This window comes from Panthera uncia (genome assembly GCF_023721935.1).
Source record: "Panthera uncia isolate 11264 chromosome A1 unlocalized genomic scaffold, Puncia_PCG_1.0 HiC_scaffold_17, whole genome shotgun sequence".
Classification (NCBI taxonomy): Eukaryota; Metazoa; Chordata; class Mammalia; order Carnivora; family Felidae; genus Panthera; species Panthera uncia.
Window position 1 is genome coordinate 45,840,816 of NW_026057577.1, and position 23,398 is coordinate 45,864,213.

General features: G+C 36.8%; 2 protein-coding genes across 2 annotated transcripts in view; both read left to right on the forward strand.

Moving 5' to 3' along the window:
- IPO11 (importin 11) overlaps nt 1-23,398 on the forward strand; it is a 186,812-nt gene that overhangs the window by 122,378 nt on the left and 41,036 nt on the right. The window lies entirely within an intron of this gene.
- Nucleotides 9,445-12,613, forward strand: LRRC70 (leucine rich repeat containing 70). Its single transcript, XM_049649511.1, has one exon. It carries the CDS (start codon nt 9,459-9,461, stop codon nt 11,352-11,354), a length of 1,896 nt encoding a protein of 631 aa, XP_049505468.1. The 5' UTR covers nt 9,445-9,458; the 3' UTR covers nt 11,355-12,613.

The following is a 23,398-nucleotide window of genomic DNA, read 5'->3' on the forward strand; positions in this document are numbered from 1 at the left end:
TTTACTATCTCTAGGAATTGGCTAGCCCTGGGAGGGGCATTCTTTCCAGGGTCATCAAGATCACATCCGTCAAACCATCAGCATACAGAAAATAACCCATGATTAATACACTGAGTATGAATCAACTTTTGTTCTTAACACCATGCTTAACACCTTAAGGGGTATACAGTAAGTTTATTGAATGAATGAAGAATGAATGTAATACTTACACTACAGTCATGGGCCATTTTTTCTCCCAACTAAATAACATTTTTCTGAACTTCCAAAGAATGTTTGTGCCTGAAAAATTGGGCTAATTTGATTTCTCAGTTTGTCAGTCCTGGTAGGAAGTGTAGCATACTTTTTGGTCACTGTATAAAGTACTATTTGAGGTAGATAGATCATTCTTCACTTTTGCCCTATTAGCACACCTAATTTAGCAGACTTAAAAAGGAAAGTTTGTAGATTTGTAGATTTGTTGTGTTGTTGCAAATTAGGGGTTCTTTGAATGGAGCTGCTTAGGAATATTTTAATGTGTTAAATTAATTGTATATATAAATTTTGTTATCTGCCTGTCAATACCCTTTCCAAGAGTATAAAATGAATCTAGATGTATTTACTTTGAAAAGGATGTATATTTAACATTTAAATTAGTCATTTGAGCATTAAATATGTTTTTATAAATTCAGAAAAGCGGTAGTGTGAGATTGTGGGATTTGGAATTAAGGTTTCATTCTAACACTTGGGAGAAGTGAGTCTCTCTGAAAACCAGTTTATATAATGAATAAGATAATTTATACTGTTCTGTAGTGCTACAATTAAAATATGCATATGATATACAAAGAGTATAATTAAATGCTAAGCCATTTAACAAACATTAAATAAATGCTGAAAATCTTTGTGCATCGTTAATTGTTTTCATTGTAATGCTAGTTAATTTTGAAATGAAAAGCTATTAGTGGACATGTTTGTTTATACTAATTATCTGTGTCAATTTCAAAAAGATGAGAGTCTTCAAGATTGATTGTTTCTAAAGTTGATTAATCAAAATCTCAGTTGCTAATGGATTGCTCATTCTATTGGGCTGGATTAGAGTGATGGGTAATTTTACTTATTTATTTATGTATTTATTTTGAGTGATAGGTAATTAAAACACCAGATTCCTATACATTGTATAGGTCTGATTTTATAAATGGGTTCCTGATAGTAGGTTGAGCTATTATGGGAAGTCAAGTTACCAGTTAAAGTTACATTGTCTCTGTTGCAACAGAAAAGCTGTGTAAGTTTCTGTGTCAAACTCTACAGTCCAGATAAGAGAGGCCAATTTGAGAAGACTAACTGATGGGAAACATACTTTTCCTCTACTTCTTGTGTGAAATTGATAAGATGATCAAGCGGTGGTATTTCAGGTGTGCATATTACACTAAGTTCACAGTGGGACTGGCAGAAAGCACCCTTAGTGATAACTCTACCCCTTAGAGTTGAATGATTATTCTCCCTCCCTTTCCATGAAATACTTAACTGAACATCTCTGCAATGCTAGACGGTGAGATTACCGTGAGGAGCAAAACAGATGCAGTCCTTACCCTTGTGGAACTTAAAGTGTAGGGTTTTCATTTTGTGTGTGTGTGCGAGTGATGGTTGCTCTTATTATTAATTTTTTCGTCAAGATTTGCTTGAACTGATTTCTAACGTAGTGTGTATTATCTCAATACATATAGAAGTTTGTGCAAAGGGCAGTAAGGTGTCACTGGGAAAGTTGTTTAGAAATTTTATATTGTCAGAGTCGAACATAAAATGAGCAATCGTTATAGGATGTATTGAATTGGTGACTCTTTACTTCTCTCTCATTGTTAGATAAGGAAAATAAAACATGTGTAAGAGTACTTGGGAATTTCAGGACCTTGCCTGGTGAGGTTCTACTCCCTGTCTTCCCTTTGACTATATGGTTTACAAATGGGATAGATACCCTTGGCTTTTCAAAAAATAATCTTTGGCTTATGAATGTTTTCCTTTGTATGCAATCCAGTATAGTTTGTAGTAATGACTGGTTATGATCATTTCATTTCATCTGGGAAAACCCCTCTGTGATGCAGCTTTTAATGATTTTGTAATTTGACTAGGCTGTGCATATGTATTTTTTTGGGTCTTGCTGTGAATTTATAGGCTGGTTTCCTTTGCAGACATAAATTGAATAAGGTATCTACTTTTGAGCTGATTAATATTCATAAACTGAATTTTGTTAGCTGTAATATAGCAGAAGTTGGAGGATGTAGATACGGTGGTTTAGGAAGATGAACGATGGATGCCATAATCGCAGGTTCACTGCCTTTATCTGTATACAAAGCAGTTTTGAGAAAAAAGAGGTAAATGACTTATTCCTGGGCTTGCTGATTTTGTTGTTGTTGTTGAAGGGTTATAATCCTTTTAAAAACTTCTTTTTTAAAGCTAAACGTGAATTTGTTTTTCTGTCAGTGCTTCGAAATCCCTTTGTCCCTCCCTTCTTACCCCCAAAATATCCACCCTTTATAAAGTATTTTGAAGTGTTTTTGTCCCCTTACCTTAGAATTTGAATGGAAATAGTCCATTTTGGTTTTTGTTTCCAGTAAAAATCCACTTTACTCTTAAAACGTAGCAGAAGTAAAATGCCCCCACCTTCCTTTCCTGATATAAAGCCTGCGGTACTGATAAAACAAACATTCAGCAGTATTTTTAAAATTCTGATTATGTGCTGGAGCACCCTGCTGTGCAGTGGTGATAGGTGCCACTGCACCTTGAGGGTGCTGGTGGGCATGCTGGTCAGTGTACCCTTGCACCTTAGAAGGACTCTTTGTGTCTTCTGTTTCCTGTCCTAACTACTAGGGAAAGCTCTTGAATGCTTGTGAATATGGGACTACACTCTCCATATCTTCTGTATCTAGGACCAGTGCCCTGTCTACAAATTAAAGGTTTCTGACAAACCGGTTTCATAAGGTGGCCCTCATCTCACACTCAGTACTCTTAACTGATCAGCAACCATTGTATAGCAGTAAACTTATTTTAAACATCACTCGCAAGAGACCAAACTATAGTCAAATAAGAGGACTCTAAAGGTGCAGGATCTCAAACTGTTTTAGAATGAGATTAAGAGAAGTTTGTGAATGAGAATGAGCTATTGGGTGCAGGCCCTCAAAGTGGCTGAAGCCTTAAAGGAAAATAATTGTCCCAGAGCAGCTAGCTCCAGCAAGGGGACAAAAGGAGTACAGTCACGAGTCCTGTGTACTTCCTGGTGTTCCTTGTGCAGCCAGTATACCTCTGTCGCTTGAGGAGCATCGTACTTTGGCGGATTCTTTCCTTGAACTGCTTTCACTCCATACAGCAGTTTCAGAGAGAAAAAGACATGGTGTGATGGAGAGGAAAGCTAAATTTGGGTTAGGTGTTTGCTCCACCTACTGTTGATGTGACGTCGGACCCGTTTTCGCTTTCTGGTTCTTAATTTTTTTCATGTCTCCTGTGCGGCAGTAGTACTAACCGGCAGCTCTGGGTTATTTGGAGGCTAAATTGGACATTGTATATACCGTGCCCATTAAAATGTTGAAGGCATAGGAGTGTTAAATGGTAAGTGGTGAAATATTAGTCTTTCAATCATTGCTCTAATCTTATCTATTAATACTGCTAATACTAATTTTATTACTATCAGTTATTTTGACCAAGTGTGTGAAGGTAGCAATTTAGGCTTTCCTGAAGCTGTCCATCATTTACTGCGTGAGGCTTTCTTCCATTCATGTTGTTTCCATGTGATGCCTGCCGACACTCTTCATTTTTCTTGTTCATTCGTCATTGCTGTTGCCTCCATTTCACCTTTCAGAAATTGGCAGGCTTTCAGCCAGGAAGAAGCTTTCATTGGCCCATCTTTATGCAGTGGTTGTATAGAGTTGATCCTCAGTTTGTATTTGCGAGACATTTACAATAATCGTTGAATGTGCAGCCAGACAGCAGCATGTGCTACTTCAGTTAGCACTCATTGGTGATGGAGCCCTTAAACCCCCATATTTATTACAAGTCATGGCAAAAGGTTTAGAGTAGAGGCTATAGGTTGAAAGGAAACTAGAGAAAGAGGGTAGAATTATAGGTGGTAAAAGGGCCCCAGTTTGGTTGCCTTACCTGAAATCTTTGCCATCCTTTGACATTTTTTATTTGTCTTCCATTTTTTTTTATTTGTGAAACTCCTTCCACTTTCTCTGCCTACAGGTGATTTCTGCCTTCTTGAAATGTTTTTACTGAATCATACATTCATTGTTGTGTACTCTGCTTCTATGCTTGCATTTTACATATCTCACCTCCTGGGCTTTTTGGAGGTTAGGCCCATGTGTTGAGAACATACAGTGAAAGGCTTAAGGTCCAGGCCCTGGGACCACACTGGGTGGATGTGAATCCTGGCTTTTGGATTCACTGTGTGACCTTGAACAAGGTATTTGACACATTTCTATCCTTACCTATAAAATAGAGCTAAACTGTTGGATTGTTTTGTGTGTTAAGTGATCTGATACATGTAAAATACTTAGACCAATGCCTAGGAAGTGGTATATACTCAGTAAATCAATTCTGCCTATGGTGATGATAATGTTGTACACGTTTTTGTTGTTACTGTGTTTTTTTTTTTCTGCTTAACACCAGACATAGGGTACTTGCTTACAGAATAGCCTACATGGTATTATTATAACGAGTATGTCAACTGAACATTCATTGTCTTATAGGACCCCTTTGAGCTCCTTCAGATCAGGGACCAGATGTTGTTTATCTTCAGTACCCTTATAATCTAGCACAATGTTTGACACATTAGTGGGCTCTCAGTAATTTACTGAATTGGATATATTTGATGGGGATAATGTAACCAATTCACTGTGCTCTGCTTAATATTGGACACTTCTGAACACCCAGTTACTCATGTCAGAAACTTGGAAATTGTCTTTGATAACATTACCTCTCAGCATCCTCATTTAATCTGTCACCAAAGCAGTAACTTTTAAGATCTATATGATCTATAAGACCAGAACTTTTAAGATCTATAAGATCAGTAGCTACATAATATAGGTGGTTATATATTGAAAAGATGGTAATAGAATAATTGTTCTTTTATTTATGCCTTCTTGTAATGGAATTTCTAAATGGAAAAGAAAATAGATTTGTACTGATACCTGAAGTAGGAGGTTATTTGAAGGCAGTATTAATGAAGGTTCTACAAGAGGTATGAGAGGAAAAATCATTCATTGAGTCAATTTCCTGGGGGGAAAAAGGAGGAAGCCCTTTTAGGAGGCTGAGTGTCCCGGTCAGCAATAGTTCTAATGAAAATCACTAGGAATCAGAAAAGGAATATGAGGACCCATTTTGATGTATTATTCTAGAGCAAAATCAAATGTCGCAGTTCAGATTGGGGAGGATTATTATCCGTTGGAGATGATATGAAGATTTCACCAGAGGATTGACAGCTAATGAGAAGATTTTAAATTACCTTAACAATATGAATTGGCTGTGAAATAATACTAATTAAAGTAGGGGGAAATATACCTTCCAGTAAGTGCAGTGGGAAGCTGGGAAAGTTGAGTTCTAATCTAAAACTTTAGTGGCCGTTTTGCCATTAATTAGTGATGTGCTCAATACCAAGTAAGATGAGGAGGTCTCTGAATTCTGTTACTCTATCACCCTTTTGTGAGGTTTTGATTTCTGCGTTCTCCTGTAGGTGTGATCACTTGTTTCTAACAGCTGCAGCCCCTATGAACAGAAAGGCTATAAACTTTGTTTTTCTGGATATTAGATTTTTGCTGGATATCATCCTGAGACCTATGATGTATTGTTTAGAGTTATTATTGGTTGTAGTCACTTTAAGTTTATCTCAGTTTGTACAATATGAGAAATACAAAATGTATTTTATTTTGTCAGTTTTATTTAGTGTGTAATTTGCATTTTATTTCTAAGACCTAATAAGAATAAATAGTTTTGTCTGCTTTGGATATTTCTGGAATGGAGGACAAAAATTAATTAATGTTCTGATCTTATTACCTTGTAATTTTTCCTCTAAATTTTTCTTTGATGTCGATGGACCATTTCTCTGACTTCTTCCAAACTGTAGGAGAGGAAAAAGTTTTCCTCCATTGTCTCATACTCTGTGGCTGCATTTGAAAATTAAACTGACAAAGACAAGATAACAGGAGAAAAGCATACAAATTTAAGTTTTTCATGACACGGAAGCCTTCGAAAGGAAATGAAGATCCCGAGGGATGTGTTAAACCTATGTGTTTTTATGCTAGATTTGATGCAGAGTGGAAAGTTGTGGAAAGATAATGATAGGGCACCGGGTATGAAGTAAGTGTAGCAAACTGGAAATTTTGCAAGGCCTGTTTGTTTGGATTCTTATCACAGTTCCCTTTGTCTTTGGAGATAAGGATGCTCCTTTTCTCCCACCATAGTGGAGGGCACCTCTCAAATGAAGTTTTCATGACCTCCTCCAAGAGTGAAGGACAGATGATAATGGGGTGTGACTGGGTGTAGGGAAGGTCACAGAGAGTCCTTCTTGCTTCTCCCTTTTTCTCATACTCCTTCAGTTTAGAATATTTAGTATGTCAGTGTGCTGTATTTTGGGATATGGTGTCCTGAATCCCATCCTAACTCTTTAAGTTGTATGACGCAATTGAAAACACCATGAGATAGATGTACCTCATTGTACTTTGCGTGTTTTGGAAAATACTAAACACGAAGCAGACTTGAGAAATCTAGCTCTTATTCCATCTTTACCTCTAATTCGTGTCATCTCTCTGTCATTTGGAATTTTTGGTGGTGGTTTTCTAATTGCTTTATCCACTCAATAGCAATAACAATAGCCAGCCACAAAAGATAGTTGTGAGAAATGTAAATCATTTTGAGAAAAAATCTGTTACCCAGTATTGTTACAGGATTTTTTACCTCAATTCCTGGCGTCCGTTGTTTTGTCACTTCAAAGAATGAAGAGGTGGACACAAGATGAGCAGCAGGCAAAGTTTATTAGAGTATAAGCTCAGAAAGGAAGAATAATAGGAAAGTTCTACAGGGAGGGGACATTCAAAGGTGAATAACCCACATCTACAGGCAAGGGTCTTTGTTTTATAAGGTTCTGGTCAGCACCCCGTTTTCTTCCACCTCGTTCATTCTCAGATTCTGTCCGTGCTAGCTGGATAACTCTAGGCACTGGGATGTCCATTCCTGATTGGCTCGGCTCCATTGTGTAAGGAGTTAGACTGGTCATATTGTCCCATGTATAACGTAAGTTTTATGGTTTAGCTAGGTATTTTTATTGTCAAATTCCTGAGGGGAACCTGAGGGGACCAGGTTATATTCTTAAGAGGGACCTTACACCCTTAGGGGTTTGCTGTGGTAAACCGCTTCCAGCATTGTTCCAAAATATGTGTTTTTCCCCACCCAGGGGCCTCAGGTCCTAACCTTTCCCTCTCTGCCTATTTTATCCTATCTTTCCCTATTATAGTATATATTTATATTCCCTATTATAGTATATACTATCTACCTATCTATCCACACTATTAGGTATATATTTAATATGGAAATAATTCATATTATTATATGAAGTAATTTTCTTGATCTGAAAAATGGTCTAGTATCAAAAGGGAGTTAGAGTTGACAACTATTACTACTGATTTTTGAACTGTATCGTCAGAGCATTGGTAATATTAATGACAGAATTAGAAAATCTAAACAATGAGCTTTATGGAAAATTAATGACTAAACAAATAATATAAACAATTTATACTTAATTCTTTATATTTAATTTTTTTTCATGTTTATTTATTTTTGAGAGAGAGAGAGAGAGAAAGAAAGAGACAGAGTGCAAGCCGGGGATGGGCAGAGAGAGAGGGAAACAAAATCTGAAGCAGGCTTCAGGCTGTAAGCTGTCAGCACAGAGCCGGACCCAGGGCTCCAACTCACAAAGCGCAAGATCATGACCTGAGCTGAAGTCGTACACTGAACTGACTGAGCCACCGAGGTGCTCCTATAGTTAACTCTTTAAATCATTACCTTAAAATATTACAGTATACATAGATTTTTACTGTAAAAGATTCACACTATTTCAGGGGTGTGTGTGTGTTGTGTGTGTGTGTGTGTGTGTGTGTGTGTGTGTGTGTGTAGTTGAAAAGTCATTAAACGGCTTCTTTCAATTTCCCCAACTTTTCTTGCCAAAGGTAATCTTTGCCAGTAATTTGGTATGCAACTTTATATCATTTTTCAATGCAAGGCATATACCTTAATAAATTAAGATGCTAGTTGGTGGTATTCACTATTCTTTATACCCAAAAATCTCTTTGAAAAATTAAAAAGGAAGAGCACAGAGGTTAGTGTAAGGACATTTGTGTTCACCATTCTAAATTGCTTAATTGTTTTTGCTACCTGTTTTTTTTTAAAGGAATAAAAGTTGAAGTCTGTAATATGTATTCAAAACAGTGTAAATATTTTATGCTAAATTCACCAAAATTATGTTAGTCTGTTTACATCTTAACTCACTTTTCCTACTCAGTAGCTATCTGTTGCTAATGCCTGAAGTTTGTTCATTTTGAATATTTACAATTTTCAGATATCCTTTTAAAAAACATTTTTTTAATTCTAAGATGTTTAGGTATGTACATTAGTAAATCTCAAATTAATGGTTTCTGAAAAAAATAAGTTCCTGAGATTTTCTTTCAACAATACCTTTGAAACATAGATAAAATTACTTCCTGTCTCTCAATTTCCTGTATCCATGGTAACTTGTTTTACTCACTGACTCTGGAGGAACCCATGTGAAGAGTGGTGTTTCCTGAGCAAACTGTGACTTAAAAAAAAAAAAAAAAAAAAAAGTGGAGTGGGGGGAGGTCAAAAGTGCCACAGAAAGAGATGGAGCTTAGAAATGTCGCTCTTCAGATTTAGAAAGCAAACCTTTACTTGAATCAGCCGGGTGTCAATAATATGAATTTCCTGTTCTTGGTAAGATTATTTATTTAAATATGAACTTTTAGCTGAAACAAAAAGTAATTTGATTTTGTGAAAAGCTGTAGTTTTGTTGTTTTGTAATGAATTTGTATTTTCGTAAATTATAATGTTATTTAATTGATATTACCTTAATTTGAAAAGGGACATATTCTTTTCAAAGACCATTATCCTTACGTCATCATTTGTTATTTTTGTTATTGTTAATTATAATATTTTAAATTGGCTTAGCAAACATTTTGCAGTTTGTTCAATTTGAATTACCATTTTGTCAAGCAGTGGGTTAATGGCCTGGAGGTATTAATTCTAGAACCCACTCCAAACTCATTATTTTATGTTATCACCATAGTAGGATTTATGATACCTAGTATTATTGGCTGATGTTAATAAAAATAAGCAAGATACAGCCTTTTTAGTATTGTAAAACTTTGATTTGGAGAACTTTTTGATGATTTAAAGTTTTACCTTCTTTTTTTATAGCCAATTCTGATATGAACAGAAAAACCAAGAACAGGGCTATGTGTGGATTACATTTTTCTCTGCCTTGCCTACGACTTATTCTACTTGTTACCTGTTATCTTGTATTATTATTCCATAAAGAGATTCTTGGATGTTCGTCCATTTGCCAGCTCTGCACTGGGAGACAGATTAACTGCCGTAACTTAGGCCTTTCAAGTATTCCTAAGAATTTTCCTGAAAGTACAGTTTTTCTGTACCTGAGTGGAAACAATATATCTCATGTAAATGAGAGTGATTTAACAGGACTTCATTCTCTTGTAGCGTTGTATTTGGATAACTCTGGCATTGTTTATGTATATCCAAAAGCCTTTGTTCATTTGAGGCATCTATATTTTCTATATCTAAATAATAATTTTATGAAACGCTTGGATCCTGGAATATTTGAGGGACTTTCCAGTCTTCGTAATTTATATTTACAGTCTAATCAAATATTTTTTGTTCCAAGAGGAGTATTTAATGATTTAGTTTCAGTTCAGTATTTAAATCTACAAAGGAATCGCATCACTGTCCTGGGGCGTGGTACCTTTGTTGGTATGATTGCTCTTCGGATACTTGATTTATCAAATAATAAAATTTTGAGGATATCAGACTTAGGCTTTCAGCATCTTGGAAACCTGGATTGTTTGTATCTAGGAGGTAATAATTTAACAAGAGTACCATCAAATGCTTTTGAAGTACTTAAAAGCCTTAAAAGACTTTCTTTGTCTCATAACCACATTGAAGCCATACAGCCCTTTGCATTTAAAGGACTTGTCAACTTGGAGTATCTCCTCCTGAAAAATTCAAGAATTAAAAATGTTACTAGGGATGGGTTTAGTGGAATTAGTAATCTTAAACATTTGATCTTAAGTCATAATAATTTAGAAAATTTAAATTCCGACACATTTAGCTTGTTAAAGAATTTAATTTACCTGAAGTTAGATAGAAACAGAATAATCAGTATTGATAATGATACTTTTGAAAACATGGGAACGTCTCTGAAGATCCTTAATCTGTCATTTAATAATCTTACAGACTTACATCCAAGGGTCCTTAAGCCATTGTCTTCACTGACTCATCTGCAGGCAAATTCTAATCCTTGGGAATGTAACTGCAAACTCTTGGGCCTTCGGGACTGGCTAGCGTCTTCAGCCATTACGCTGAACATCTCGTGTCAGAATCCCCTATCCCTGCGCGGCAGAGCACTGCACTCCATTAAATGGACTGAGTTTACAAATTGTGTTACATCTTCGACAAATGTATCCAGAGCTTGGGCTGTAAAATCTCTTCATATTCATCACAAGACTACAACGTTAATGATGGCCTGGCATAAAATAACCACAAATGAGAAACATTTGGAAAATACCGAGAGTGTTACTCTCTGGGAACGAAGTCGTACTTCTCCTGCCAGTAGATTCTTTCAAGAGAATACCTTTGGTAATCCATTAGAGGCTACTGCAGTGCTGCCTGTGCAAATACAGCTTACTACTTCTGTTAACTTGAACTCGGAAAAAAACAGTGCTCTACCGATCGATGCTGCTTCTGTGTCAGGGAGAACATCTCTTATTTGTGCACAAGAAATTGAAAAGTTGAATGAGGCTTTTGACATTTTGCTAGCATTTTTCATCTTAGCTTGTGTTTTAATCATTTTTTTGATCTACAAAGTTGTTCAAGTTAAACAAAAAGTAAAGGCACCAGAAAACTCAGGGGAGAACAGACTTGAATACTACAGCTTTTATCAGTCAGCAAGGTATAATGTAACTGCCCCGATTGGTAACACTTCCCCAAATTCTTTAGAGAGCCCTGGTTTGGACCAGATTCGACTTAACAAACAAATTGTTCCTGAAAGTGAGGCACAGGTGATTCTCTTTGAACATTCTGCTCTATAATTCAACCTAATATTAGCTGTAAGAAAACTTTGGTGCCGTGGACATGAATTAAACTAAAGCCTCCTTATAGAATATAAACTTTACTTGGAAATATAATGAGTTATATGAGCTTAGCATTAATAAATACATGTTTTTAATAATTTGTGAATATTGTATTCAGCATACATCTCCCTTAATAGTTGCCATATGAAATAATAATAATAGCTAATATTTCTGTGTACCAAGCACTGTGGTAACAAATACTTCACATATCACTTATAATCCTTCTAAAGTAGTTGTACATTTTATAGGTAAGGAAACCTAGGGAGATTGAGTTTAAGAAACGGTCCAAACTCTCACTGCTTTTGACACATTTTAGGTCTGTCTGATTCCAGAGCCCATGCTTTTAATTTCATGCTATACTGCTGCCTGGTGCTAATTGTGAATGACATAGGCATGGTTTGTCTTCTCGGTAAAGCTTGAAATCTAGAGGAGACACATGGTTTCTGTACAGGTTGGTAAGTATTGTACTTGCAGGGTACTGTTGGATATAACATAAGTGGAGGTGAGAGATAGCTTTATGAGAGAAGAGACATTGCGACTGGATCGTGAAGGGTAAATAGAAATGAAGAAAGTTTAATAATACTTAAAGGTAACATCGTATCATAGGAGGTGAAGAAAGAAAGAATCCTGCATTTCATCAACTAACTGTATTCACTATAGCCAGAGTTGTGAGTGGTGATGTGAGATTTACAGTTGGAGAGAAAGATCAGATGATGAAGGATGTTGTAATTTCACGTTTTTCCTTAAGGCAGCAGGAAGCCATGGAAGGATTTTAAACAGTGGAGTGGCATAACCAGATTTACTGTTTGGAGAATACGTTCTTTCTGGAAGGAGCAACGAGATGAGAGGCAGGGTTAATGGGGCAGGAATATGAATCACCAATCCAGAGGAGAGGTACTAGAGTCCTGGGCCAGGATAGTGGCAAACAGGACGGATGGGTTCTGGAGCTACTTTGGAAGTAAGATGAACTGCCTTGGTGATTGGCTATGGGGTGGTAAGCAATGGGTATGTCAAAGATGGTAGTTTTTGGCTTAGCTATCTTTGTGTTAAATTTACTGAGCAAAGGAAGGAAAAGGAGTGGGGATATGGGCAGGGACAGAATAATGAGGTCAATTTTAGGTACACTGAATTTGAGGTTCATATCTGGTCTCCCAAATGGAAATATTCTGCAAGTAGAAGATTCGGAGAGATCTGTCTGGTAAAGGTCAGTAATTTGTAAACTTCCATCTGTCTCGTACACCGGAAGTATATGATACTTTCTTAACAGTAACATCAACCATTTGGGCCATGATTTTGGGAGACAGGTAAGTGAGGAAGAATAAGATGAAAGAGCCCCCAGGAGACATTAGTAGCCTTGACTGAGAACCTTTAGTGTAGATAGATGGTAATTCAAGCCATGGAAACTATGTCATGTTTTTCTTTATTAGCTGAATTTCTACTTGTGTAGCGCTCTGCAGAATGTTGGGCATATATTAAGTGCCCATGCTTGATCTTTTAACAGCGACCTGAACCACAAATATATCTTAAAATTTTTCTCTTGAGCATTATGTATTTCATGTTTGTGCTGTCCTTCCTCTTCCCTCAGATTTCTATTTTTTATTATTTAATACTTTGCATATGAAATTAGCCTGAAGCAATCCAGGAGTGTATAAATCAAGTGATAATTACTGAGTTTGTGTTGTGAAACTGAAGTAACTATAAGAATGTGTTACGTTGTCCAATGTACTTGCACATGGTGCTTCTCAAACTCAGAATCAACTCTGCTGTTAAAGCACAGATTGTAGTCCCTCACCCCACCCCACCCCACCCCACCCCGCCCCACCCCGCCCCACCCCGCCCCCCACCCCCTTCCCAGAGTTTTTGATGCAGTAGGTCTGGAGCGGGGCCTGTTGAGTGTGCATTTTAACAGGTTTGCTGATACTGCTGGTCTGGAGACCTCGACTGGAGAGCTGCTGATGTAAGATACTTGAAAAGCAGAAAAGGATCTAAGGAATGGTTTTGAGATGCACTAGAGATTGCAGAGAAATTACAGCCACACCTCCCCTGCCCCTGCCCCTGCCACCCCAAGAGTTTTCACTCTTCTGCTTTTCCCTGCCTAGCATAAAGTTTTGTCCTTGACTGTGATTTTAGCAGAAAACCTGAATACATTTTAAATAAATCTATTCTTACATAAATTGTTTCATTGTAGAAGAGCGTGTGGTATGTTTCATCCTGAAAATGTTTTTAATAATACTCTTTTGTTGTGTTTGTGTCCTCCCAACTCCCACAACTCCGATTGTTTTCACTAATTACTAAAAGTACATACTCTTTGGAAACAAGAATTCAAACAATAGGGAAATAATTAAAGCTAGGGGCGCCTGGGTGGCTCAGTTGGTTGAGCATCCGACTCTGGCTCCCGTCATGGTCCCATGGTGTGTGCTGTCAGTTGCAGAGCCTACTTCGGATCCTCTGTCTCCCTCTCTCGCTGCCCCTCCCCTGCTTGTGCTCACTCATTCTCTCTCAAACATTAAAAACATTAAAAAAATCTTTTAATGGAATATTCAAAGTTAAAGGTAAAAACCCTTCCATGTTCCCCTTCCCCACCACCTAAACCACGTCCTCTTGAAGATGTTAGAAGCAGCATACGTAGCTATTTGAAGTTAGGAAATATCCGTAAACAGTATTTTTCTTGACCTCACAACAAAATTTCCCCGAAATCAAAGAAAGTAATTTAGTAATTTTATCAAGAATTTGTTTTTGTTTTTATGTGTAACTTCTAATTGATGTAGGCTTAACTAGGAATTGTTAATATCAATTTATATATAGAACTGTGGTTGTGCACAGTGGTATGTATTAAGTACTAGTTCTCCTTTCTGTCAGCAGCTTTTCCTTTTAAAGATGTTAGCGTGTATGACACTCTTACACTGTTTAAAAACTTATTTAATGTAAAATTGATTCAAAGTGATACGTGCACAGAAACTTCTAGCACTATAATTTGTGCATTTGATTATTTCACATTTTAAGCAGCTCTACCTGGAGCAAAACAGCAAAGTTAAAGCTAAGTAATATTCTAAATTAATACAGCTAAAGGAACTTTTCTTAAGATTTCTGTATTTATCTACCATTGACTAAAGTGTTTTGAATAGAGCACTCAAGAGTAAAATTGTTGTGTTTCAGAAGGATAGTTTTAGGTACAGATCCATTTTTTCCATTGACTTTTGTAAAAGTTGGTCAAGGTTGTAAGGCATACCAAAAAAGCTCCCCCCTCAACCCTCTCCCATAACAAATGAGAAGTAGAGAACTCAACTACAATTTTTTATGGTACTGTGCTTTGAGAATACATTGAAAATTCCAGTGTGTTCTGAAATATGAATCTCATTTCTAGGAACTTAATTGGGAACTTACCCCCAATTCCCTCCTAGCATCAGAGTAGAGAGATTTGGTGTTAGATTGTCTTTGAGGACTTGATCAGTAAGTACAAGACACTTCAAGAGTAGGCAGGAAATCAAGGTCACAGGTGATGGAGTGGGAGCCTGGAGTCAAGGAAGACTGAGGTATCTCATGGGCTTCTGCAGGTGAGGGGCGGCCAGTGTTGATACCTGGAGACTAAGTGGTGGGGAGGGGTAAGGGTGGACATTGTGAGGGAATGAAGGAATTGGGCAGAATTCAGTGGTAGTTGGGAAAGAGGATTTTTGGATACCTCTTTGTTCTCCATCACCTTTTTTCTCTCAGTGAAGTCCTCGACTTTCTCATACGTGAAGTTCTGGGGTTATGTTATTGATCCATTGTTCCTCATACTGTGTCTTGAGTCAGCAAAAGTTGGACAGATTTTTATTCTCTTTCCAATTGTCTTATATTTTATTTTAGGGGTGCTCTAAGTAGCATAGAACTTAATTATATCTCACCGACACTAATGTTAATACGTGACACATATTTGCCCTTAAACTACACACACCCATTTTTTAAGACTTTTATTGATACATAAAGCACCTACAGGAGTAGACACGCTTGTGTAGCCACCACTCACATCAAGAAATAGAACCTTGAAACATGACGTATATGTGGACATTTCTTGAACTTCTCAATTACATAAACACCAAAGTATTTAAGCTTTGAGATGGAGGAGGACCCACATGTACTTAGGGCATTTTTACTCAGTTATCTTTCCTGCATCACAACAATAACAATAAAATACGCTATAGTTGTTTTTAAGGGGTGCAAAAATGGGAGAAAAAAAACCCTGAGGAACCTTTTACAAGGTTCTGAAAAACAGCTTTAATGCTAGGCCTTCCTACCAAATTGGTCCCCCAGACACTTAACCATGCCCTGTTGGACTTCTTGTTCCTTGTTAGAAGGATCCCTTTACTTGCTTTTTGTTACCAAAGCCCTCTTTTGATCACGTATCAGTTTTCTGGTGCACATTATCTTCATTTTGGTCTGAGCTGTGTGGCATACAGCACTTTTGCAGGAATTTAACTCCAAGCCACAAATATCTTTTCTTATAACTTTAATGACAGCACATTGGCTTTTTTCACATGTCTGGAAGGTGTGGGTGTGTGTGTGTGTATTCATGATTATATTGTATAGCTTTATCATTAACAGTGTCTAGCATTTACAATAGGCAGTCATATCCCCAACCACATAATTCTGAAATCTCTATTAAATTATTTTATACCCCTTTTTTAAAATCCAAAACTGCTCTGTCAAGTGACTCATATAAGCATCCAAAAGAAGCATTGCTGGGAGTTTTTAGCCTGATGTTTTTCCCACACAGTTCTGTACCATCAGTCATCATCTTTTTATGGAAACTTAGTGTTGTCATTGCATATTGTTTTTCAAAGCATAGTCTTTCTCTTGAAAAATCACAGAAAGTGGCAGTTTCTTCTCATGTCATCATATGTAGATCATTATAGTTATTTCTTACTGTCTTAAAGATAATGGGCCTTTTTGTTTTGCTTCTATATGTGCACTCAAAAAATTAATTGGAATAATTTATAATATAAAAAGCTTTTGTAAAGATTATTGTTGGATGTAAAAATCCAACTTTCATTTTAAAATAACTTCGTGAATTTCCACTAAGAATTTTTTTATCCTATTTCCTTGCCAGTATTTGTCAAGGGAACTAGATTTATTAACACTGTTTTCCATGATCATGTAGAGAATTGCTGTGTAGAAAGGATATATGTTTCCATTTAAGTGACAAAAGTATTTGCAGCTAGGTCCTGGAAAATATCTAGAGAGGAAAAAAACCTTAGTATAAAAGTCACCAGTTTTGTATCCTCTAGTGTGGTAGAAATTCTGAGATAAGACTGATTAGTAAGGGCTTTCTTCTTTTGCCTTTTTCTTTCAATAAACTGCTGTTCTTTGCTTAATCCTATTAAACTATTACCAGAGAAGTATAGTTAGGAGAATTTTTTATTTAGTTGTGCCTTATTGAAAGCTTAAAGTTTATGAGTTTCTTAAATTACCCTAATAGCTTCTTTGACCCCCTGTATTTAAGGTATAAGAATGCAAGAATTACTTCAAATATTATTTGTGTGTGATAAATAGTGTAATTGTGGTCTGGTTAGATCAGAGAAGATGCTAGAATGACTAAGATTCTGGTTTATTTTTTTCTTGGGCGTTCTATGAAAAGCTATTAAATCATCAAATTTTGATTATAGAACTATTCAGAAAAAGTAACTGATAATTTTGTGTTTCTGCATGCCTGTTTTCTTGCAAGGTCCAAGGGGATGAAGATATGATAGAGATATAGGAGTCCATCACTTAACAGAGTTTGAAACACATGGCCCATGATGAATAGATCATTTGAATGAAAAATAGAACTATAAAATACTCAATACAAAAATGCTAATAAAAATTGGCTAGTTAGAAAGAAACTGTTCATTAAGTCTAATATTTGTTGTTTAGGGTAATCAAATGAATATTATAAATTTCTTTTGTACCTTTGGGGATTAAAACTTTCATTTTTCAAAGACTGTGTTTTGAACCCGTGTAGTCGGGTTCATAATAACACAAAAGTATAGAAGTAATCTTAAACCAGCATAGTAAACACATAAAAAGATGGATTGATTTTTTGTTGTTGTTGTTACCGATTAGTTTTCAGAGGCAAAGAAAGATCAGTCTGCATGAAGTTCCTGCAATTCACATACTCTACAGGTACTTTTATATACCCAGAAAATGCCTTAAGATGCCATAGCTTTAGAAAATACTAAGACAAGATTAAGAACTATAGTTTTACTCATGTGTCTTTAACTGAAAAAGATGAGTTTATTGAAAGCTATGTGGAATTGTTTTAAACAGTCAAATAATATTTAATACTGTTTTTCATGCTCTCCTCTATTTAATGTTTATATGTGTGTAACGTCATTTATAATGCACTTAAAGAACAAAACAAGTGGATGTTTAAAAAAGCCTGTTTTCTTTTCTGGAGTATATTTGTAGTTTGTGTCTGTGTGAATAAATTACTGTATCTACCAAGTATGTGAAATAAGAAAAGGAAGAGTATTTGTGACAAATAAAAAGGAAAAAAACGTTCAGGTTACTAATACTTTATCCCCTTTGGTTTTACTTTCATTCTCCTCTTTCACCCATGATGTTAACCTTTCTTTGCATTTTCTGAAATGAGTGTTTCAGAAATAGATTCCAACACAGCCCTGTCTATTCTCTTTTCTGCTTCATGTTTAGTGTAATTAATTGTAATGTGTTATCTATAACTCAACTATCCATACTTGTAATTTCCAAAAAAGATAAGTAAAAATAATATTGCCAAAAGAAAATGGGGAGGGCAGTTCTTGAGCTTTGGGGGATCATCAATTCCCATGATTATTGAGTGTTCACGTTATGCATAATGTCCTGTGGGACATAGAAAAATATAACACATGGGCTCTGCTTACAGTTAACTTAGAGCAGACATGTAGGCATGAAAAATTAAAGGACATTGGGAGAAAGTAATAGATGGCACAGGAGTTGTGTGTAAATGAGACGTGCAGACGTTTTATGCTACTGGAAATTCCAAGGACAAGGCGCTTACTTACAGTGAGTTAGAGTGGCCAGGGAAGACCTCCTGAAGAAGGAAGTGTAAATTAAGGTGAATAGAAAAGGGAGGAAGAGCCTTGTGAGGAGCAGGAAGGGAGTAAGCAGATCTCTGAGCAGCTTTTCTATTCAGGAGATGATGACTTAACTGCCTGAAAGCCACGGAAGGAGGAGTAATGCAATATAACTTGGGAAAGGCGGGTTTATTAGAACTTGAAGTTCTTAAAGAGAAAGAATGAAATGTAAGAGACTGTAATAGCAGGCACGCATTTGCCTCCTTGAAGTCATCATAATAAATGAGTTACATCAGTTGGATCCCACTTAACGTTGTGAAATGAAAATAAATTTTTATCAAAATTAGGGTTTTTCTATTGACGAGGTGCAACTATCCTAATGATATCAGTGCAAAATGAGTTAACTTGAAAATGTTAAGATCTCAAGTGATGGGAGTGATAAGGATTCTGGGGGTCAGTGATGAGAATTGGAGAGGGATAATTTGCCACTGCTTCTTTAGCCCTGTCTGTCCATGTGACAGGATGCTCTCACTTAAGATAAATGCGACTTAATAAATCAGAGATACCTGTAAAATGGAGAAAGACACTGAGGATATCATAATTTGATTAAAAAGAAAAAAGGGTGGGCACCTGGGGGCTCAGTTAAACTTCTGACTTGATTTCTGCTCAGGTCATGATCTCATGGGTTCGTGAGTTTGAGCCCCTATTGGGCTCCAAGCTGACAGAGGGGAGCCTGCTTGGGTTTCTCTCTCTCTCTCTCTCTCTCTCTCTCTCTCTCTCTCTCTCTCTCTGCTCCCTCCCCCCACGCACATCCACTTTTTCTCAAAATAAATAAACATTAAAAAAAAAAGAACATCTCATTTGTTGCTTGATTTCTTTGTCCTTCCTGCAGACTGTTAGTCAATAATGAGCTTTTGCACTTACAGCACAGCCTTTCTCAGTCTTTTACTCTGAATTAGAGGACAGGTAACATTCAGATGTGCAACACATGACCCTGTGAGATTCAGAGTTATCTGCTTCCTTTAAAGTTAAAAGCTTCCTTTAGTTTCTGAGTTCCTTGTAGTAGCCATCTTTTTCCCCCCAATATCAAAAGCTTTTTTTTCTTTTTTAATTTTAATTCCAGTATAGTTAACATACACTGTCATATAGGCTCCAGTGTGCATTATAGTGATTCAGCAATTTTAGAGATTACTCAGCTCATCTTGATAATATACTCTGATCTCCTTCACGTATATCACCCATCCACCCACCTACCTCCCCTCTGGTAACCACCAGTTCTCTATAGTTAAGAATCCGGTTTTGGGGTTGTTTCTTTCATTTTTCTTTTGTTTTGTTTTGCTTCTTAAATTTCACATAAGTAAAATCATATGGTATCTGCCTCTGACTGATTTCACTTAGTGTTATATTCTGTAGATGCATCCATTTTTTTTCCAAAGGCAAGATTTCATTCTTTTTCATGGCTCGGTAATAATCCTTTGTGTATATATACCACATCTTCTTTATCCATTCATCTATGGATGGACACTTGGGTTGCCTTCATAATTTGGCTATTATAAATAATGCTACGGTCAACATTTGGGTGCATATATCATTCTGAATTAGTGTTTCACATTCTTTGGGTAAATAGTAGTGTAATTACCAGATCATATGGTAATTCTGTTTCTAATTTTTTGAGGTAGCTCTAGACTGTTTGCCGCATGGCTGGGCCAGTTTGCATTCCCATGAACAGTGTACAAGGGTTCCTTTTTCTCCACATTCTCACTAACACTTGTTGTTTCATGTGTTGTTGTTTTTTTATAGCCATTCCGACAGGTATGAGGTGATGATGTCATTATGGTTGTGATTTGCATTTCCCTGATGATTACTGATGTTGAGCATCTTTTTATGTATCTATTAGCCATCTGGATGTCTTCTTTGGAGAAATGCCTGTTCGCATTTTCTGCCCATTTTTAATTGGATTGTTTTTTGGGTGTTGAGTTATGTAAGTTCTTAATATATTTTGTATACTAACCCTCTATTGGATATGTTATTTGCAAATATCTTCTCCCATTGGGTTGGTTTTAGTTTTGTCGATTGTTTCCTTCACTGTGCAGAAGCTTTTTATTTTGATGTAGTCCCACTAGTTTATTTTTGCTTTTGCTTCCCTTGTCTCAGGAGACTTATCTAGAAAAATGTTGCTTTGGTTGGTGTCAGAGATACTACTGCCTGTGCTCTCCTCTAGGATTTTTATGGATTTAGGTCTTAAATTTAGGTCCTTAATCTCTTTTGAGTTTATCTTTGGGCATGGTGTGAGGAAGTGGCCCGGTTTCATTCTTTTGCATGTAGTTGTCCAATTTTCCAATTCCGCTTTTTGAGGAGACTGTTTTTTTTCATGTTACGTAGTCTTGGAGGTAGCCATTTTTTCGATCTCCAGTGCTTATCATGATGTCTAACACATATTAGGGACTCATAAAATGTTTACTAAAATGAATTCATTTACTAAAATGAATGTTTAATAAAATAAATTAGGGACTCATAAAATGTTTACTTAACTGTGGTGATCCATTCACCAGGAAAGGTCGGCTAGGGTAAAATGACTTACTCGAGTCCTTATTTTTTTTTTTTTAATTTTGTTTTGAAAATAAATTGGTATCTTGGTATAAGTCTACCTTTTATTTATTAATACTCACTGAGCCAGTCTTCTCATATCTGCCCTAGTGATAATAGCAAGATGTCAAGTTTTGTCCAGAGTCAGCATTTTAATTTTTTAAAATCTCTTAAGTATTGTTTTTTCTGCTCTTCTGGTGTGCTGTGGAAGCTGTATACAGACTAGCATGGAGTTTAGCTATTCTTTTAAGAGTCTAGATTGTTGCATCCTTGTTCATGTGAACTGTCCCTTCTTGGTAAGCACGGGTTTAAGAGATTAAGAACAGAGTGAGATCTAAAATTACATGGTGAGGCTCCTGGGTGACTCACTGGCCTACTCTTGATTTTGGCTCTGGTCACAGTCTCATGGTTCATGACTTCGAGCCCCATATCAGGCTCTCTGCTCACAGCAGATCCTCTGTCTGTTTCCCTATCTCTGCCCCTCCCCCACTTGCTCTCTCTCTCTCTCTCCCTCCCTCAAATATGAGTAAATGTTTAAATAAATAAACACACCTGGTTCACTCTAGCTACCTTCACTTCTTCCACATTATATGCTAGGTTTGATACTACATTTGAATGATGTGCACAAAGGACATTAGACGATGGCACACTGAGAAGAATACTTATGAAGTGCTAAATATAACTAAATGTGTAGCTCAGAGGAAAGAAAAAACTCGGCTGTTTTTCACTGGGGAAAAAAAAAACCCAACTAATTGTTGTCCTTTGCTAGAGAGGTTATATGTATAAGATTAAGTGAGTGCAGTGCCTTTTTCTCCCTTCTTTTCCTCCTCCAAACCTATTTTTCTTTCATTCCTGGCTTATAGCTCTCATTTGATTTGTTTCTATTTTAAATGTCTAATCACATTTTAAAGCATTTAATTCAGAAAGATTGTCTAGTATGGAAAAATAAGATTTGTTCTTAATTTGTAAATGACAAGGACTGAGAGAGTATTGTGTGAGTAAAAAGCGAAGCAAAGTGACAATTTGATGAATATTCAAAGATTTTTAAAAATACTGTAGGTAAAATAAATATTTTAATTAAAAATATTTTTTTTAATGTTTATTCGTTTTTGAGAGAGAGAGAGACAGAGCACGAGCAGGGGGAGGGGTACAGAAAGAGGGAGACACAGAATCTGAAGCAGGCTCCAGGCTCTGAGCTGTCAGCACAGAGTCTGACATGGGGTTTGAACCCATGAACCGCCAGATCATAATCTGAGCTGAAGTCGATGCTTAACCGACTGAACCACCCAGGCATCCCAAGAAATCTATTTTAGAGGCTTTGTTTTAACATGTTACATTTACGCATTTGGAGGTCATGTTTTTATAACAGCTTATTACAAAGGAGAAAAAAAATGATAACTTCTTAATGCTTATTTTTTTTTAAATATGTCTTCTGCGTGCCAGTAAGTGGAAGCCTCTTTTGGCTCTTTGTTATCCCTAATATTTGGGGGTACTTTTCCCAAACTGACTCTTGAGTGGTAATGGCAGTACATCTTATGTGTTTGTTTGTTTCTTAACTTGAATGCTTTGAAAACAATTTTTGTGTAAAATAATTTCTGTTCCTGACCCCAGGACACGGCATGGATACTTCCATTTCCATTCTTCAGTCCTTCCTTTTCTCTCTCTTTTTTTTAATGTTTATTTTTGAGTGGGGGTATTGCAGAGGGAGCAGGGGATCTGAAGTGGGCTCTCCACTGACAGCAGAGACCTTTTTTTATTTTTATTTTTTTCAATATATGAAGTTTATTGTCAAATTGGTATCCATACAACACCCAGTGCTCATCCCAAAAGGTGCCCTCCTCAATACCCATCACCCACCCTCCCCTCCCTCCCACCCCCCCATCAACCCTCAGTTCTCAGTTTTTAAGAGTCAGCAGAGACCTTTTTGAGAGTCCTCTCTTCCCATTCAGAGCCAGCCCATGTACCTTTCTACTCTGGGCTTTAGTCATTTTTCTCTTTTCTGAACTTGTAGTCTCTGGTCACCCCATCTTGGCACCTAATAGGTACTCCAGTGCAAGTATGGTTTTCCTGGTCTGTTGGAATTTAATCCCCCTCCCATTCGTAGGTCTCTGCCTCTTGTGTCCTTTTTGTGCAGAACGAGTCACGTTCCAGTGAAAAAAAAAAGTGACTGCCCACTGACTGAGGTTGCCTCACTTCACTTACCCCTACTAGACAGTCTGCTGGTAGAGCTGGATATCCAGGTGGGGACAGCGGAGGGAATAGGGAGGGTGAACACCACTGATTGCCAGACTGGCTTCTCCTCCAAGCCTGAATAAGCACGTGCAAGCTGAGCGGAGTTTGGACCTGTATCTTCTGAGCTCTGTCCAGTCTTCTTCTATGGGTATCATT

What these genes read in the sequence shown, in the direction of transcription:
- LRRC70 (XM_049649511.1), top strand. Translation starts at nt 9,459, where the DNA reads ATGAACAGAAAAACCAAGAACAGGGCTATGTGTGGATTACATTTTTCT.